General features: G+C 41.4%; 1 protein-coding gene across 1 annotated transcript; it reads right to left on the bottom strand.

The window, feature by feature from the left end:
- Positions 1 to 6002: 6002 nt before the first annotated feature.
- Positions 6003 to 18589, bottom strand: gpr142 (G protein-coupled receptor 142). Its single transcript, XM_084741362.1, has 3 exons — positions 18433 to 18589; positions 9335 to 9489; positions 6003 to 7553 (listed from the first exon to the last, which is right to left on the bottom strand). Exons 2-3 carry the CDS (start codon positions 9471 to 9473, stop codon positions 6595 to 6597), a joined length of 1098 nt encoding a protein of 365 aa, XP_084597488.1. The 5' UTR covers positions 9474 to 9489; positions 18433 to 18589; the 3' UTR covers positions 6003 to 6594.
- Positions 18590 to 19166: the final 577 nt, after the last annotated feature.

Raw genomic sequence — 19166 nt, 5'->3', positions numbered from 1 at the left:
CCTCTCTCCAGGATTAAGTTCAAGACACTTTTTGTCCTCAATCATCCAATAACTCATTTACAACTCTAGAAAGCAGTGTGGAGCTTCAAATTTAGATGACAGCTGCACATAAAGTCTGGGACATTTTTGAGGACCTATAGGTGGCGCTGTAATAATAATAATAAATTATTAATGTAACCACTTCAACCACTGACCCACCAAATCAATTTTTGGAGAAATATTTAAAAAAAAAGAAATCAAAACTTTAGACATTTCTGTACTCTTGTGTATATATACATACATTGTGGTTTTTTTTATATACTTTGGCAATACATTTTTTGTTGTTGTTATTGTATTTACTTACTTTGGCGTGTGTTAAAAAAATACTTCCTCCTGCTCCTCTTCCAGCATGTAAACTGTTGTCTTTTGAGAATTTCTTTACTGAATTTGCTGTACAGGTTTCCTGTTCTTTCTTATTTTCTAACTTATTTTTTGAGAACTTTTATTTTTACTGTTTGTTGTAGCTTTTCACATTCTGCAAAATAAAAAACTATATCAGTCAATTAACATCTGTCTCCCCTGTAAGTAAGGCTCTTTTAAAATGAAAAAAAAAAAAAACAATCTGTTGCAAACATTTTCAACAGTTTCTTTGATTTTCACTTTATTTTTCTTATGCAGTCGTATACAGTCTCTATCAAAGGTCAGTGTTGAATCTGGCAGAGAATTTTGTTAGCTTAAAGTTCTGTCGGTACACGTGAAGATTTTGTTGCGTTTGAGGGCTTGGTCAATGATTAAAGGAGGAGTCCGCCAGATAAAAGCTCCTCCTGCTCTTTATGTTCCTCCAGTTTACTTTCACTCACATGTGTTGCTCAACAGCTGATTTCTCCTGCTTCATTTCCCTCAGTGAGAGCGGACGGCTTCTCCTGCTCTCCTCTCTGCTCCTCCACGTGTCTCTCACAAGTCTTCGTCATTAAGTCCTCCAACAGGCTTTCACTGGGGATGAATTTCTCTGCTCTGGCTCCTTGTGGCTCTCTGTCTGTTTCTAGATTTAGATCATCTCTGTTTTCATCTCCATGTCTGACCTCCACCACCTACATGTCTCATTCCTGAGCTCGTCCCACATCATATCATCTGTGGACGTCTTTCAGGGAGTTTTCTTATTGACCCGTTCATTGTCTCATTGAACCAAAACCCTAGAGAGACATTAGAGAGGAGTGATCTGCTGCAGAGCGTCCTTCACTGAAAGGACAAAAACATTACTGCCTGACCTTTCTATTATAAATGTGTTACGGTATGTGCAGTATTATATCTCTACATAAAATTATAGCTGTGAACCAGGCAGATAAAACATCCACAGCACCCACTGATCTATGTCCTCTGTCTTACACCTGGAGGTTAATGTGGACGTGCACATTTGTTCTTTTTTATGTATATTTCTATTCAAGAAAAAAACAGAGTTGTTCACAGACATCATGTCGTTCATCCAAGCCGAGGCTTTGAGTAGATGTGATGATTTCCATCCCAACAAAATCCTTCTCTGAGCATAAAGAGTTACAAAAATAAGCACATCTTTTATTTTATTTGTCATTAGCATACCCTAAAACAAATACTACAAGACCAGGACATGTGGGTCAGGTCTGCCTTAATATAATGAGTCTGATGAAGAACCATAGCTTGGATTTAATCTAAGTTTTGGGAAAAAATGGTCAAAGTGGCTAACTTGAGTATTGTCATTTAAATTTGGTATGGGCACAATAAGCGGCAAAAATGCCATCTATATAGAGGTCACAGAATTTAGTGAGGCAAATTCTTCATTGTGCAAACACAGAAGCTAATTTGGCTGGGAGGACGGCGTGGTTACTCGACATGAGAACATAAATGGAAAAAAAATTGTCTAAACTGAAGCCAGGTCCTCAGAGTGGAAGCTACACGAGGAGAATTGTTTAGATTTTTCAGTAATCTAAAGTAAAACAGACCCACCTGATAGAGAATCTCCTGTGCTCTGCTCCTCTGTGACTCCACATTTGAAAATAAACTGCGCCCATCCTGTGTTAAACATTTATTTTTCTCCATATAAAACTCTTCTCAGTGCTTACAGACAGGATCATTCTGCATTGCAACGGTGCCAAAAGACAACAGAGACATGAAACGATGCAAATGAAGACACTTTAACAAGCCAACATGCAGGAGAGCATGCCTTTAAGCGTTAATCATATTGAAATTCACTGCAGCTGTAAAACAAACTGATTTCTGACTGTACATCCACAGTGACGGCACAGGATTCATTACAGGTTGTTCAATATTTAAGTTAAAGTCAAAAAAGTTAGTGGAGAAAAACATTTTTTAAAAGATTGTACTTTTGCTGGCGTGTGTGCTGCAAACTTTCCTGGCTGGTGCATTCAAGGATGCTCCAACATCATAGAAAATACTAAATTAAAAATGTTCTGAATGTGGATGGCTTTCATTATTTTATATGATTAATTAAAAATATATAATATATATACTTCCTGTGAAAGCTGCCTGCTGTGGATTTTTTGACAGTGTTGCTGTTGAGTTTTTCAAAAGTAATGTCTCTTATTTGAGCAACAGAAATGAAACTTCCTTCACCTCTGTTGCATTGGGGTAGCAGCATGTCAGTTACCCATTGTCCACCAAGGCAGTTCGAGGGCCAGTTCAGAGCCGGTGCCGAAACTCAAACCAGTCCGACTCTCGGCCAGGAAAGCTGGTTCGAGAGCGGCACCGACACTTTGCTGGTCTAGAACCAAGAAGACCTGCTAACATCAGGGGCTGGGGGCGGGACTATCGTGACCAACAAATCCGTCTAACCCGCCTAATCCAAAGAAGAAACAGCAAATTCAACTAATCTATGTGAATGCAATCCCTGTGCTGCAACGTTTCCAAAAATCTAACTAATCATCGCTGCTTCCCATGAGTCATAGCAGTCTCCCACGCAAACATCATACATGTACGTCTCAATAAACTGACTCAATGCCAAAATAATCTCTGGCAAAGTCTGTTGTTGCTGTTTTGATTTTTCGTGAATGTAAGGTTGAGGATACAGGGCTCGTAGCTGAGCGACCACAGGGTGAGGGGGTAGTGAAGTTTAGATAACATAAAGTTTGTCTTCATGGTTAAAAGGAGCCACACTGGATGGAGAGTGGATTTGAACGTCTGTCTCTGAATGTTAGACACTGTACAGATGAAGCTTCACTGACTCATTCTGAATTTCTGCTTAATGGTTCTCAGTTTGACGTCTGATCTCTCATTTATTTGGCTAATGGTCACCATTCTGACTGTCGAACGGTGGATTTCTTGCATGTTGGAAATTTTTGTCGGCTGTCTGCAGGTTGAGGAGTTCCAGAGATTTTCCACTTAAACTCTGTTAAAAGCTCCATAATAAAGTGCAGTGAGCTTTTTTAATATTACTGAAGTTTTATTTCACGTGTCGTCTTGATTGAAAACGTGCTGAACTTCGCTGCCGTCTACATCGATTTTACCAACATCTGCAGATCTATAGTTTTCTTTTTTCTCTTGATTGTTAAAGTGTTTGAATAAACTTATAAAGTGGATTTATCAATGGAAACTTGAACTGTCCATAAAGTCCTTCCTGTATTTAGATAATTTGGTCTGATAGGACACACTTGTCACTCTCTGTGGTGCATTGTCTTTTCATTTGATGTCTCCTGACACCTGCTGAGCAGCACGCAGGGCTGAATAGGAGCAGAGTCAGGGGACATAACCAGGTGTTTGAACAGGCACAGAGGACAGGTGGCAGGCAGGCAGGGGACGTGTGGTCGGTGGGGTTTTACCTGCTGTTTAATGTCCTCAGGTCTGTCCTCCCTCACAGCTCTGTGTGTGTGTGTGTGTGTGTGAAACCTCCATTAAACTTTAATCAAAGCCTGCTCTGACATCTTAGCATCACATTACGGTCTTAACTGTTTATCCAGTCGTCTCTCTGACCCCCACCGTCATAACCGACGTAAGGTCGCCGCTACATGCTCCCCCCTCTGTTACTGTCAGGCAGCAGGAGACATCTTCAAAGAAACGGTTTGTCTCTACATCTGTGTACGGGCTCTCAGAACTCAGTGTGGGACGACCGCGGGGAGACGTGAGCAGATTGACACGGGGACACACAGGGGAGATAACACTGTCTCTCTGACTGATACAGTAAACACAGAGAGGACTGTGGGGGGACGAGAGCAGGCACTGGAAACTCTGAGCCTAAATGGGTGGTCAGAATGATCTATACTCAGAGACAGATGTATATATAATGTACTGTGCTTTACACTGCATTGTGTAGAATTAAATATGTTTTTACAAAGCAACATATTGGAAATGTATCTGAATTTACTCACAAATTACCCCCAAATTTCATGGCAAGTATGGAATAATTTGCAAGTGTCATTTTCATGTAAGTAAAAGCAATCATCATTTCACATTTTTGAACTTTCTTTGAAATCAACCACAAATTTAATATATTATACCATAATTAACACCCACACGACACAGTACTTGTTAATTATCACATAATAAACCATGAAATCTGGAGGTAATTTCTATTATTACAAATATGAAACCTGTATCATTATATTTTGTTTTTTTAGACTTGAGGGCAGAAAAACTACCAAGGATGCCTTAATGTTGTCATGACTAACATGTTACAATCAGGGCTGCAACTAACAATCGATTCATTAACCCTGTCACAATCTTGTCAGTTGAAAAATCCAGACACACTGTGAGCTCCACGCTTGGATTCAAGTCTTTCCTGTGATGATTATTTTCTTTATCAATTAATCTGTTGATCATTTTCCTGATTAATCGATTAGTTGTTTGGTCCATAAAATGCCAGAAAATGGTGAAAAATGTTGCGAAGCTCCGTCTATGTCTATGTAAGACTAAAACAGTCATTTAAAGCACAAGTTAAGACAACACCATCACAGCACCAGGTACAAATACAACACGTACAAATCCAGTGATTTACAACAACTGTTCATATCTCAGCTGTGAACCTCACAGGATGTGAAATATATACTGTACATGACAGTTATGAGCAGTTCTTTGTCTACAGTAGCCTTGAATGTTCTGCAGTGTTCCTTTAAAAGTCAGGAGTTGATGTTGAGACATTTATCAGACTGCAGAAATAACTCATTATTTAACATCACAATTGGACCAGAACATATTAGTGCTGCATGAAAAATCAAAGTGACAGCACAGCTCACTTTTCCCGCAGGCACTAATTAAAAATATATACGTCAACAACAGATGGCTCATTTGAAACTTTAAATCATTCATGCAGATAAGACGTTTAAGTGCAGATCTCTCATTCGGCATCAAACTGCGATGATGTTACATGAAAACTCCTGTTGCATCAGATGGAAATGTACCAGCCGACATCTGTGTGTGTGTGTGTGTGTGTGTGTGTGTGTGTGTGTGTGTCCGTACATGCATGAGAGTGTGTACTTAGATGTATGTGTGTGTGTGCAGACCATCAGGCTAATCTGTGGTTTGTTTAGGCAGAGCTGAGGCCGTGTTGGTGGCGATGTAGCGGAGGGGCTGTTTGAAGAGCGAGGTCTTCACTCCCGCCGCTTCAACAGCAAGCTTTCATTTAAGGCTCCATCGAGTTACATTTCATGAAAAATAAACACTCGCCGCAGCAGCTGTGGGGTTTTGTGCCCGCAGAGATGGAGTGGCTTTTCTTTGCTCGGTTGGCTGTGCTCAGCGGGGCGGATTGTCTTTTGGACTTTCAGCAGAAATAGCAGCCAATTCAAATTAAAACTCTCATTTCTTCCTCTTAGCTGCTTCCAGAGTTGTGGAAACCAATTTCCTCCAGTAAAAGAAAAAAATATCCCCATGTCATCATCACAATTAAGAGATTAAAAGTCAAGATTATGAGATAAAAAAGTTTAAGGTTGAAATTTCAATTTTTGATCACATAATTAGGACTTTATCTCATGATGCTGACTTTTTCAAATCTAATCATTTATGTAATCTAATATCATAATTTATCACTTTTTAAGTCATCTCATGATTTTGACTTTTCTTCTCATATTCATGACTTTAACTCATTATTTTTGACTTTTTTCCTCATAATAATGTCTTTTTCTTTTTTACTTGCAGATATGGGTTTCCATACAGAGTGGATGTCATATTAGGGTAATTAAAAAAGACTGATGGAAACTGAATGCCACTTGACATGATGAAACTAGGACTGGGTCAGGTCTAACTACTGGATCAATCACAGACAAAACAAACTGTTATTCTTTTCTTTTTTTCTCGTAACAATATAAAAATATTTTTTACCACATTACTACCATGTATGGAAAAGAAAAAATACCAAAAACCTATTTTTATTTTGTCAAATTCTTTTGAAAGAAAAATAAATACGCTGTCATGTTATCTGATCTACGTGGACAAACATCAACCGGTGACATAATATCATACAAAAAACCCCAAACTTCTTGTGAGTTCATTTGAGGAACTTTGAGAACGCTCCAGGGCTGACTGGCAGCTGTCCACAGTCGGAGCTGGAACGCGGTTCTCGTCCCTGGGGTCAGAAGCGCTCAGGGACCGTGGGATGATGGGTGTTTCGGTTTAAGAGTTGGGGGGGTCACGGGGTCATGAGGGCTTTCTGGCCCTGCGAGGTGACAGGGGGGTGGAGTCCCGCTGTGAGCGCTTGTTGTTCCCACTGTACAGAGAGGAGATGGAGGCGTTGGTGTGGGCCTGCTGCTGCGGCAGAGTGCGGCGTGGGTACAGTGGGCCCCCCCTAAGCAGCACGACGTCCCGCACGGCGTTGCGGAACGGCTTGCTGACGAAGCAGTAGAGGAAGAAGTTCACGGCCGTGTTGAGCATGGCGAGCATATTGGACAGGTCGTAGGCCAGGTGGACGCGCCAGTCTCTGTGCACTGAGGACACGTACAGGTGGTAGATGACCACGATCGTCCTGGGAGCCCACAGCACAGAGAACACGGAGGTGATGGCGAGCAGCATCGCCGTCGTTTTCCCAAGTCGGTGACGAGGCGCGGACTTTGGCCCGTGCTCCTCCTGGCAGGGCTGCTGCCGCTGCCTCGCCCTCAGTGTGTGGATGATCAGAGAGTTCAGCACCAAGAAGATGCTGCAGGGCAGGAAGTAGATGATAGTCACATGGGTCCAGATGAGGACGGTGTCCAGCGCGGTGGGCGGGTGGCTGTTCCTCCACATGTCCGACCACCAGAAGAACGGCACGCCCGATGCGAGCGATACCACCAGCACCACCGCGATGATCTTCCTGGCCCGTGCCGGGTAGCTGATCTGGCGGTGGAGGAGGGGGTGGCACAGCGCCACATAGCGGTCCACGGTGAGGGGTACAGTGGACCAGATGGAGGCGTGGTTGGCGGCAAACTCGGCGGCGCTGACGGAGTGCAGCAGGAGCGCGGGGACGTCGCGGTGAAAGACCGCCGTCTCCAGCAGGAAGCCGACGAAGATGATGAAGAGCTGGGAGAGAATATCTGAGCCCGTCACCGCCAGTAGATAGTAGTACAGAGCTTTCTTAGTGCGACACGCCAGTCTGGACAGAGCCACCGCTGTGAGGATGTTCACTGATGGAAACAAAGAGAAACACATAAAAAGAAGAGGAGAATTAGATCACATTTTCTGCTCTTTATTATATTTAACTGCATGAAAAAATCTGGGGAATCGGTTTTCAAATAAAACCGAATCTCTTTGGTTTGGGACGGGCACAAAGAGTCATTTACAGAAATCACCTTGGACTCAATCGACATTTTTCACTCGTTTCTATCATTTTGTAGACTAAATGATTGATGGGCAAGTAAAAAATTGACTTCTGGCAAATGGATTTCTGACCCCTTTGTCCAACTGCATAAGTGGTTTCATCTTGAACCCCACTTTTCTTGCCATTTCTGATGGCAAGAATTTTCGTTATGTCAAATATTGCTCTTTTTAAAAGCACCAATGTCCACCAGCAGTGATTTTACCTTGCAGAACACAGGTGTTCATCTTTATTAGTTGACTTTGGTGAATCTGAATTAACCCCTCAAAACACGACATTAAATAAAACAGGTGTTGCCGCTGACCACAGCAGCACAAACTGGAGGCGTATCGATCAACGCTGACTGTAGCTAAATACCTCAGACAACCACACTTATAAAATCAGAACTGTCCCTTTAAAGACTGTGGTGTGTTTGTGGGGAAAAAATAATCACAGTGTAAGTTACACACCATTGATTTCATTTGTCTCCTCGCAGCACATCTAACACAGCATCTCCTCTGTACTGTATCTGCAGTCTGTTGTCTTGTCGTCAGCGTGACATTTTCACTGTATTTATTTAAATAACTCAGACCTTCGGACCTCGTCACTCACCCAGCTGTTGACTCTGGCCCGCTGGCCTTTAATATTTATTTCCCTTTGGGAACAATTACGTGACGCATCTGGATGCTTTGGTGACACGTCCGCTTGTTTTGGACACCGCTCCGTCTAAATCCCAGCTGGATCGATAACAAATGACCGCCATCGACTTGTGGAGGAAGCTCAGTAATGAGAACAATGCTGAGGTGAACGCTGTCCATCACGCTGACAGCTGGCTGCAGGGATCGATGGACGGATAAATACTCATAAACAAAGTGATTATCAGATGATTAGATTATTGTGACCTGTGAAAAGAGCCATCAGAGCTCGGTCCCGTGCTCCAACAATGTCTCACTGGTCCATTAGAGCTCTGTCATGTCCCTCTAACTCACTGCTGTATTGATTTCTTCTGTCTTCTGTTATAAATAGATATCAATGCAGAGATTCAAGCTGTGGTTCAGTGCAAATCCAACTAATAAAATCATGCAGTGCAATGATTAATACGCTGACCTTTAAAGTCCATTATGTAAGAAGTGGCCACTAGAAGCTGACAGTTTTTTGGGAATCCTGTGGGTCACAGGATACCTGTGGGATTCCCAGAGGATGGGAGCCAATCTCATTATTCATCACAGGACGTGGTCACCAAACTGTGTAATGACAACGCCATGTGATGCTCTACAGTCCTGGCACTGGAGTCACAGCCCCCTGAAAAATGACTTCTATCAGGATTTCATCTGTTTGGTCCAGTAACATTTGAAAAGTCTAGAAGAGCCACACAATTAAAAAAATATGTGGCGGAATATTTTCTGGAGAGGAACTGTGCCTCTGTGCTTCTGTGTTGTGGGCGTGGCGCCTCCCTCACTCTCCTGGTTTCCTGATTGGTCCTCATCCAGCTCACCTGCTCCCTGCTTCACATCTGAGACAGATCGACTAATCAACCCTGCAGAATAAAGCTACGAGAGTTAACACTTCATCTGCACACAGTTCCCACCACATGCCATCATGACCGTGTACCTGGTACTCCCACACAGAGCAGGATGCTGTAGTAGATGACGGGGATGAAGCCCAGGACACACTTGGACTTCTGCAGCTCCTCAGGTTTCAGGCCCTCCTCCCGGTGGCCGGACGCCGTCACATTGGGCCAGTCGATCATGACCTTGGCGCTTCGCCTGGAAAATGAGGTTGAGACAGAGAAAAGGGCCCGGAGTCAGTGTTTTAATTTAAAAAGCAGGGAACAGAAGGGAAACTGATGGATTTGGTAGACTGTGAACTTGGTTTGATTGGTTTGATGATATTCTGTATTTTTCTTGTTGTCATCAAATCTAATGAAAAAAACAAAACAAACAATCAATTGAATAACAAATATTGCGTGTGTGTGTGTGTGTGTGTGTGTGTGTGTGTATCACAGCCTGATCTTCCTCCTTTGTGTCACAGAGCCCCATTGTTGTCCAAAAATTATTTAAAACACATCAGTGATCAGTGACATCATTTTTAGATTTGCTTTGTAATACTACACTAGATTTTAAATTAAGGTTGGATTTAGCAGATAGTAGTTTTTGAAGTCTTGAAATTAAAGTATTTTGCATTGAAAAATAATCTTTTGATTCATTCTGATTTCTAACCACTGTAATTGACAGCACTCACAAACATTTTTGCAAAAATAAATAGGATATTCATGATAAAACACCAACTACAAAATATTTATTAAAAACTATTTTAAATTTTCTCCAAAAGTCCTCCAAGTCCAGGCTTTATTTTATTATTTTATTAAGATTATGTACTAGAGGGAATGTGATCTTGCGAGATCTTGTGGAATCTCACAGGATCTTGCAGGATACAATTTCACGTGATCTCATGTGGAAGCAGATGTAAAGAAACAGGAAAATGAAGCTGTGCTGCTGTAGAAAAACTTTGCATTGAGAAAAACAGAAGGAAAAGTTAAACAAGGAAATTGAGACTCATCAACACAGGAACAGGAGGTGAGATTTTAACTGTCAGTCTGTGAACAGCAGTCTGCTGCTGGCTAACATTAGCATGGAGAGCTGAAACTTTACGGCTGTTTGCCAACACTGTCAGCCACTCAGCTGCTCCAACTCCTTGTAAACTGTCTTTTCTTTATCCTGTTCTTGGACTCTATCGCTAACACTGACTTCATGCAAACCTGTGTCTGAGTGTGTGTGGCTGTGATCAGTGCTGTTGTGACTTTGATGTTACGGTCCGTTTGTCTGCTGCACACATGATGTGATCCGGAGTATGTTTGTGAATATGTCCAACACAGAATCAGATATATGACGCTGACTGGACGGTCACACTGAAAACTGGCCAGTCAATCGGTGCATCCCTACTTATTTTCTTAATCAATTAACCTGCTGGTTCCTTTCCTTCATAATTTCCCAGAACCCAAGGCGATGTCATCGGATTTCTTGTTTCTTATTTGACCGATGGTCCAAAACCCATAATTTAAACTAGAATTTATCTTAGTTTAAGACAAGGAGAAGAAGAACATTTTTACATTTGAGAGAGTTTTTTGTCGATCCAGTGGCAGGATTCTGGGATTCATTAGGCCTTTAAATTATTCCATAAATGAAATAAAAAAATAATTGGTTATGTTTTCATTAATACTTTTGTTTATGTTGCTGTAATCAGAGATAATTAACTCTCATACAAGTCACAGGGGACAGTCTTGGCTATAAATAGTTCTATATAAACTGTTGGTCTAAAATGATGAGATCAAGTATCAAAAACTCTTTATTATACAGATGATAATCTGCTCTATGTTGCTGCTTCTATCTCACATTTTAACACCTGAATTGTTTGCTGTTTTTAGAGACAAACGTGTGGAAACAAACAGTCAGTAAATACACTGAGTTTGGACTCAGTCGATTAAACTGCAGGTTCACAACAACAGATGGGCTGACGGCGATGACCCCGTCACCCTCCACCCTCCCCTGAGTCATTATCCTCCTGTCTCCCCAACTAACCTTTTCACCTGGGAGCCATCCATCCTGTTTTTCTCCGTCTGCCTCTCCTCCGCCTGCTCTCCTAATTTACTTCACTCATCCGTGAAGCCATATTTGGACTGCGTTATCTCTCAAGCTTTCAGTGACAAACCATTTGTGGATGCTGAACCAACATAAACATCATCACGGAGCCGCGGACACCCACTCGTTGAAACTGGCCTCGTGATTTGAGCGGGGCAATCACTGCATCTCATATTTAGTTACTGCCATTGTAAAGGCTATTTAAGTGCCAAATCCCTGCATGTGCATGATATGACTGGCACATTTTATGGCCTGTAGCAGGAATGTGATCATAAAATTGGACAGCATCAAATGTTTTCCTGCTTTGATTCACCTTAGCGGCATAAACTAGCAGAAAAGCCAGGATCGAACGGCAATCGTCAGGATCAATGGTGTAATTAAGTTGTATAGGCGAGGGAGAGGTCGGCATGATAGACGCTTCCTCACGTTGTTCTTAAAACATCTTACAGTCAAAAGGTGGAGACATACTTTGTATTTTATGAATGAATGATGGGAAGTTAAGTGAGATCAGGAAGGATGATGCATTCTGGTCGTCTCGTGTCAAAGTTGGCAAACAGAGACAGAAATTTGTCACTTCCCATAACTTCTAAAATTGGCTCCTCGATTGATGTCACCAATCAAAAGCACCCGAAGGTCTTCGCATCCTCTGTCCCCTGATACAAAGTCCTGTGCGGGTCCAGCTTAACAAACCTGCCCACACTTGCAAAGCTGAGATCCAGAACTGACCCGTTACCCGCAATTATCGCTAAGTCAAGTCTGCGGCTGCGACGAGAGGTCCGTGAAGTTCTTCGGAGAAAATGAAAATCTGAACTTCCACAATTTCGTGACAAATGATCAGCTTCCATCTGCTGATAAGGATCATGTTATATGATCGACTGCAGTGAGATTATTTTGTCAACTTCTGTTTTCAAGGTCAAGAATAAAGTTCAACTGGAAAAATGACAAAAAAAAAAAAGTCAACATCTGTAAAGGAAGTCAGATGGCTCATATGTTGCATTCTGACAAATGCCTTCATGCTGTCCACTGGTATTAACATTTAATGTAACTTGAGATGAGGACAGACCTCATATCAGTCTTATAAAGCTGTCCTGTCTCTGAATTAATCTGTACAGCTGATGTATTTGTCTCAGCTGTGATAAGAACTCTTTATCACGCTACATGCTCCCAGCGTTTTGGCTCAGTAACTTAAATCCATAAATTAAATGACACTTCCTGAGAAATGTGAGTTGAGAGTTTTATGGTGTTTTTTCCATTTTGTTTTTCTTTACTCAAATGCATTTTGGTGCCTTTGTTTATCAATAAAACCTTCTCATATTTCAGTCTTTGTTATGTAACCACATCCCACATGCTGAGATAGGATGTCCTATTCAGTATTAATAGGCCTTAACTCCCAGAGGAGGTGCAGTCTGTATGCAGACATACATTCATGCCTGCAGCGTTTGACCTCAGAGAGGAACACAACTCTTTCTCCTCTGCATGTGTTTATGCATAAGTGTTACACTGGTAAAATCTTATATAATATGTTATAACTGCCTAAAATGATAAAGTTGTTTCACAATTTTTCTAAAAGTCAAGGCGACATCTTCCAATTGTTTGTTTCGTCTGAAGAAAGCAGAAAACCAGCAAATATTCAGATTTAAGAAGGTAGGGATTTTTTCCTAAAAAAAAAAAAAGCTTCAACAAGTAATCGATCATCAAAGTTTATCCCGTTTTGTCAGTGTTGGAGCTACACCATGGCTTTCAGGGGAACCCTTTTTTGGAGGATGTGACAGTACACTAAAGATGTGCATGCAGAGGCGTTCGTAAGCTTGCCTCTGTTTTTCAGTGTGGGTTGGATTCCTGTTTCAATGAGGTGAAAATGTGAAATGATCAGACTGTGGAATCATTTGCTTAATATGTGAGAAAACAGGATCAATAAGAGGATTTTTCTTTGGAGTAAATCACACAAATCTCACTGAGCTAAAGAGATTCATGCTGTTTTTGAGGAAGCCAAGTTCCAATCTGTGTGTGGAAATAATTTATCGTTCAGCATGAACACAGTTAGAAGACAGTTACTTGCAAGATTTGACGCAAAATGTTTAAATAATATTTTGTGAAGCCAAAATTATGAACATATATTCAAATTAATCATGTCCCTGAATCTTATGTAACAGGAAACATAAGAAGGAGTCAAAGGTCTTAAGTTGCACAGCTGACAGCAGGAATCCTTCCTCTGAAGCTTGAAGTTGGCAGGAGGTTGTGTGAATTCTGTGAAATAGGAGAAGTTCAAAGTGAATCACATTTTCTTCTGTGTTGTCCTTGTAATGATGAATTAATATCTGTAAATCCGACAATATTTAGCCTGGGACAACATTGAAACAAAGTTTTTGGTCTAAAAAATGCCACTGCACAGAGGTGTGGTGTCATTGTCAGCCAGACGGCGTTCACTCAAATGACGCACAATTCATAAGTGCATCCTGATGCGTGTGTGGTCACAGCAGGAGTATAGCATTGGGTTTATTGTCATAAATTGTTATGCATGAATAAACATGATGTTAACTATTGTTCTATTATTTATTTCTGGACCCTAAATACATGCCAAAAGATAAATTTACATAGAAAAAAAGTGACTTTTATCTAGCACTTCTTACATTAGTAGCTGCTACAAGCTTCACTGCAGCAAGTAAAAAAAGCTGTGCTTCAGGGATAAAATGGGAAAAAAAGCAGAGTGGACCTGATGAAAATCACTTCTGAACATCACTACTGCACACATTCACTCTAAAAACATGTTAAAATGTCTTCTGCAGACTTCGTCTTTCTGTCAGACACCTGATCTGTTTGCTCGCGGCCTCGTCCCGGGACCAGCAGTAAGAAAGATGATCATTATGAATGAGAGGGCCGCGAGGTCGCCAGCACAGCACAGCAAACAGAACATGGAGCAGTAATTACACTGACCAATCAATATCCCTGCAGCCACTTCTTTACGCCGGCCGGGTCCAGAGAGCTCTCTGTCTCCTCTGCTCGCTCTTCATCACAAATTCAATCGCCACCTCCGGTCCCTCGGGTGCTACAGATTCTGGGTGAGAATGGAGCTGTTCTCACCTCAGAGGTGTTTTATTAAGTCCATTCTCAGACGGTTACAGTTGTCTTACACGGAGGAAATGAGGGATACCGATCATCACAGATCATAGTGTTCCTGTCAAGTGTCAGCAGGAAAACTGCCCCCCCAAAAAAGAGCATCAACTTGACATCATCAGTGAGGACCGGAGGCAGAGGCATGTTTCTGATTAAGACTCTTGTTTTGGCTCCCAGGGTCGAGATACAGCTGCAGGCTATAGGACGCAGCTCTGCAGGGGGCTCAGTGCCCAGGAAGCTGAACTGAACTTTATCTGTGCTCCACTGAGTCCTCTTAATTATTCATCGAGAGACGGAGCACCTGAAACAACAGCGCGGGGAGATGCAGGGTGCTGCCAGCTTAACCATGCAGCAAACATGTAGCTGCTGTTTCACATGAGATCGAGGAGGAAGATGGAGTTCATCAGGAAAGTAAGAGCTGCTGGAGAACAGCTTCTTCATATATTTTAATGGATCGATCGAATATATCGATGGCCGACAGGCAACACCAGAATGTGGCTTCAAATAAATTTCCACTGCTGTTCATGAGACTGAAATCCTGACCCGTGGTCAGAGTTGTTAGGAAGACAGAGTCCAGAATTTTGGCACCAGAAATTAAACTAATATGATGACAAATGTGTCTTTCTCAGAAGATTTAGGAGGGAATGTGAGCAGGGTAGGTTCTCTGACAACGCCACCTAGAAGGGAGTCTGGGATATTTCTAGATTTTCTCACGCACATAAAAAATAACACTTCACACATGTATAAACTGATAAAATGTGATGTAGAGGTGCAAAAACCCTCAGAGGGGCTTAATCAAGCCTGCTCTCCAGTGCATACCTGAATTCATTAGTAATGAAAAGAAAAAAAAGGAAAGAAAAGAAAAAAGTTAAAAGACAAGATTACACACACTTTCAGACATTCATATATACAAGTACAAAAAGTAAGTACTTATAAAAGGGCAGTTAACGAAGATAAGCTTTAAGGAGAACAGTAGAAAGGTTGCCAGGTCTTCGAACCATCTCTGTACTAGTAGACGCGACGGGGCGGCGCTGACAGGCATGTACTTGAAATGACATTTCCATAACATACATAACATTTAAAGTAGCTGGAGGCTCGACTTGAACCAGGGGATCTGCTCTCAGACAAAAACTGACCTTACAGGCATAACTTGCAATTGTGTTTTTTTATTTTCTCATTATTTTGCATTGCAGGATGCCTCACCAATCACAAAAACTTGGTATTTGACATCCTGGAAATGAGACCCAACAATGAGCTATCTTTCTGGTGTGTTTACGAACAGCTCGGACAAATCCTGCAGATTCTACCTTTAATATAAACACAGGACCTCTACATACATTAACCAAGGTTATCTTAACATCTCTGTTAGTCCTTAAATAGACTCAGTCTCAGTTAGCAACCTCATTACAATCCTAACTTTTTGTGATTCAGTCAAAATTTAAGAGAACTAGCAATTTTTGATTAAACAAAAAAGAAATGACCCAAAACCTAATCTACAATAGACACAGCTTCACCGAAATAACAACAAAGTACTATTAAATTTCTATTAATATAAAAGTTCAACACAGTTAAGAAATACCTGAAGTTAGACAATCCAGACAAACCGCAGGCATTAAAGTGTGGCTTCAGTTTAATTTCCTCGTCACGCCGCTGTTCAAACTGATTCATGTGGCCAAATTTCTGACCTGTGGTCAGTGTTGTTAGGAAGACAGAGTGCAGGAAACAGACTCACAGACAAATCTGATGACAAATGTATCTTTCTAAGAACATTTAGGGGGTGAAATAACTACAAAACACTTGAAGTAAATTATGTTAATATAAAAGTTCAGGACAGTTATGAAACAATTGAAGTGAGACAATCCAGACCACCTCATGTTGGCACCAGAGGAAATTAGTCCTCATTAAAGTCAAGATTCCTCATCCATCATTAACTGTGAATGTCTGTAAATTTAGTGCAGATGCATCCACTAGATGTTGAGGCATTTCACAGAGAAAGTGAAATCTGTGACCTGCTGGATGAAAATAGTGTCCACATTGTGTTTTTTTCTGGCAGAAAGGGGCTGGGATGAAGCGTCTGTACAGTTAAGAAAAAAGCATCACCCCTTTGCTTTTCAGAATCTATTTTTTTTTATATTTTTTCTCACTGTGAGCGCTGATCAGAAGATGATTGCTCTCCCTTTTCCCCACAGACATGCTGGCTTGGTTTGGGATTAACATGAGTGTCTTGAGTTGAACCTCAAATTATTTCCTATCAATTCTACACAATAAAAGTCCTCCAATATTTTGTGATCTAAACGCTTTTATTATGAAGGAGTAAAATCCAGAAATGTTTGGTTTTCATCAGCAGTAACTTAACATGACTCCTATCAGCTGAAAGCAACATGAAACGATAAGAAACCTGAAAGTACAAACAGCGGCGCTGGAGAGAAACTAAACTTCAAACCACAGAGATTCAGTTAGAAGCTACAGAAGTACTGAGAGATGAACACACTGAACACTTTGAAAAACATCTTTTTCTCTGCTCTCCTGCCCAGACACAAGTTGTGTCAGAAAAAAAAAACAAAAAAAAAAACAGACAGGCAGACTCTCCTCCATTTTCATGGTTACCAAGGTGATGAGTCCCCATTTAATATATGACTGGCTTCCTGAAAAAAAAAAAAAAAAGCAGCGGTGGTGACACCAGCGCCCTTCTGAAAAAAGTCAGGCTGGTGGACACTGACCACTGATGTGTGTATTTCAGACTCAGGACCAAAGTGAAAGTGACTACAGCCACACCACTAGCAAGACTAGACAGAAAATCAATGTCTGACAGGCAGCACAATAAAAATGTTCTCCTGTTAAAAGTTCATTCATGAAGCAAAAATCCTGTCCCTGCTATGATGACTAATGTCTCTTTTTTTCTATCTCATAGAAATTGTTTATATAAAAATAATATGCAACAGCAAATACATGTTTGAGGGAAACGAAATGCTGACTGAAACACATTTTTATTAACATAATGATAATGTCATGGTGTTCATCAAAGTGTGTGTGTGCCAGTAAGTATTTTGAGATGACAATCGTTCCCTAACCAAAGTGCTGTTATTACCTAAACCTTCACAAAATGGTGATATTTCCTAATCTTAACCAAAGCACTTTTGTTGCAGGTTTGCACATTGTCCGCCTGCCATCCACCCAAAGTGAATCCAATGCTTATATAAGTGTTTTCTTTCAAAGAAACGCCTTCTGTGAACATAATCCAGGAAGGGCTCACATTTGCCACCACAGCATAATTCTGAAAACGATTTAGTTATATACAAATGTAATTTCTACGAGGCAGGAACCATGAATGTGTGTTCCAAATTAAGAGCCAATCCATCCAGGAGGTGTGGAGACATTTCACTGGATGAGTGACGTCTTTAACCTGGCGGAGGTAGATTAAAAATTAAATGGATGTGTGCATTTCAGTCTGGACAAAAAGTGGTGGACGACGAATGCCATCGCTTCAGCCGCGCAACGAGCATGACTGGATGGAATACAGTAGAATCTGGCTTCGAATAAATGTCCTCATCGTGAAGAACAAAGTTCATTCACGAGGCCAAAATCCTGTCCTGTGGTCGGAGTTGTTAGGACGACAGAATCCAGACTTTTTGGCAACAAAAATTACAGACTAACATGATGACAACTGTCTCTTTTCTATAAGATTTAGGAGGTGAAATAACAATGAAACACTGTTAATGTTAATGTAAAAGTTCAAGACAATTCTGAAACACCTGAAGTGAGACAATCCAGACTCCCTGCTCCCTGAATAACTTTAATAATAAGACTGTGCCTTGCACCAACATGTGAAGTCACTGATGTAGAACAGTGCTGATTGCACAAGAAACAGGAACATTTAATCCTTTCACAACAGACACTCATGCATAAACAGTTTTCTTTGGCTTTGTTCGTCCTTGTATGGTCAGTCTGTGGTCTTACCTTCACATCCAGATCTCACAGTGACTCTCCACCTGCCTTACAGCCGGCGTCCTGCTCTGCTGTTCCCCTACAGAGTCCCCGACATCGCCGCTGAGGAGACGTGGAGGAGGAGGAGGAGGAGGAGCAGGAGGAGCAGGAGAAGTGGAGTCCAGGCAGCCGGTACATCACTGCAGCGAGTGAGCGGAGGGAGAGGAGAGAAATGAGGCAGAGGGGAGTGAAAATGTGGGGAGGGGAGAGACAGAGGGAGGGGATTGATCTGTGGGTGGAGAGAGGTGAACGAGGGGGGAAACAGATCAAAAGAAATAGAAAAGGAGAGAAATAGAGGAAAAACTGAAGGAAAACTACATTCAGTCTGACAGGACTGTTATCCAGCTCTACATTCACACTGGAATTAAGACAAAATAAATATACAGAAATATGCAAGCTAACGCTGTCTCCAGGTCTCATGCTACATGCAGACTATACATGTAGGAAGTGCTAACGAGGAAGTCCTCGTTGTGAGGCCATGTATGCTAACACAATCTCTGAACTGTCTGACAACAATCACTTTTGATATAGCCAGAGAATATCCAGACAACAGATAACAGACATCTTTTTATGGGCAGGTTTTAGGTCCAGATGACATTTTGGCTGATCTCCATAAACAGATCTGGATTTGCATGCAAACAAATTTTAAAAAATCTGAATCACTGAGAGATGATAGCTGTGTTCCAGTGCCTCCTGCCTCTTTTGGT

Source organism: Lutjanus erythropterus, chromosome 17 (assembly GCF_056507025.1).
Source record: "Lutjanus erythropterus isolate fLutEry1 chromosome 17, fLutEry1.hap2, whole genome shotgun sequence".
Lineage (NCBI taxonomy): Eukaryota > Metazoa > Chordata > Actinopteri > Lutjaniformes > Lutjanidae > Lutjanus > Lutjanus erythropterus.
Note: the sequence above shows the minus strand (reverse complement) of the source record. Positions and strands in the feature narration are given on the sequence as shown.

Coding starts and splice junctions, on each gene's coding strand:
- gpr142 (XM_084741362.1), bottom strand. CDS start 9,473: ATGATCGACTGGCCCAATGTGACGGCGTCCGGCCACCGGGAGGAGGGC. Junction 7,554..9,334: donor GCTCTGTGTGGGAGTACCAG/GTACACGGTCAT, acceptor TGTTTCCATCAG/TGAACATCCTCACAGCGGTG.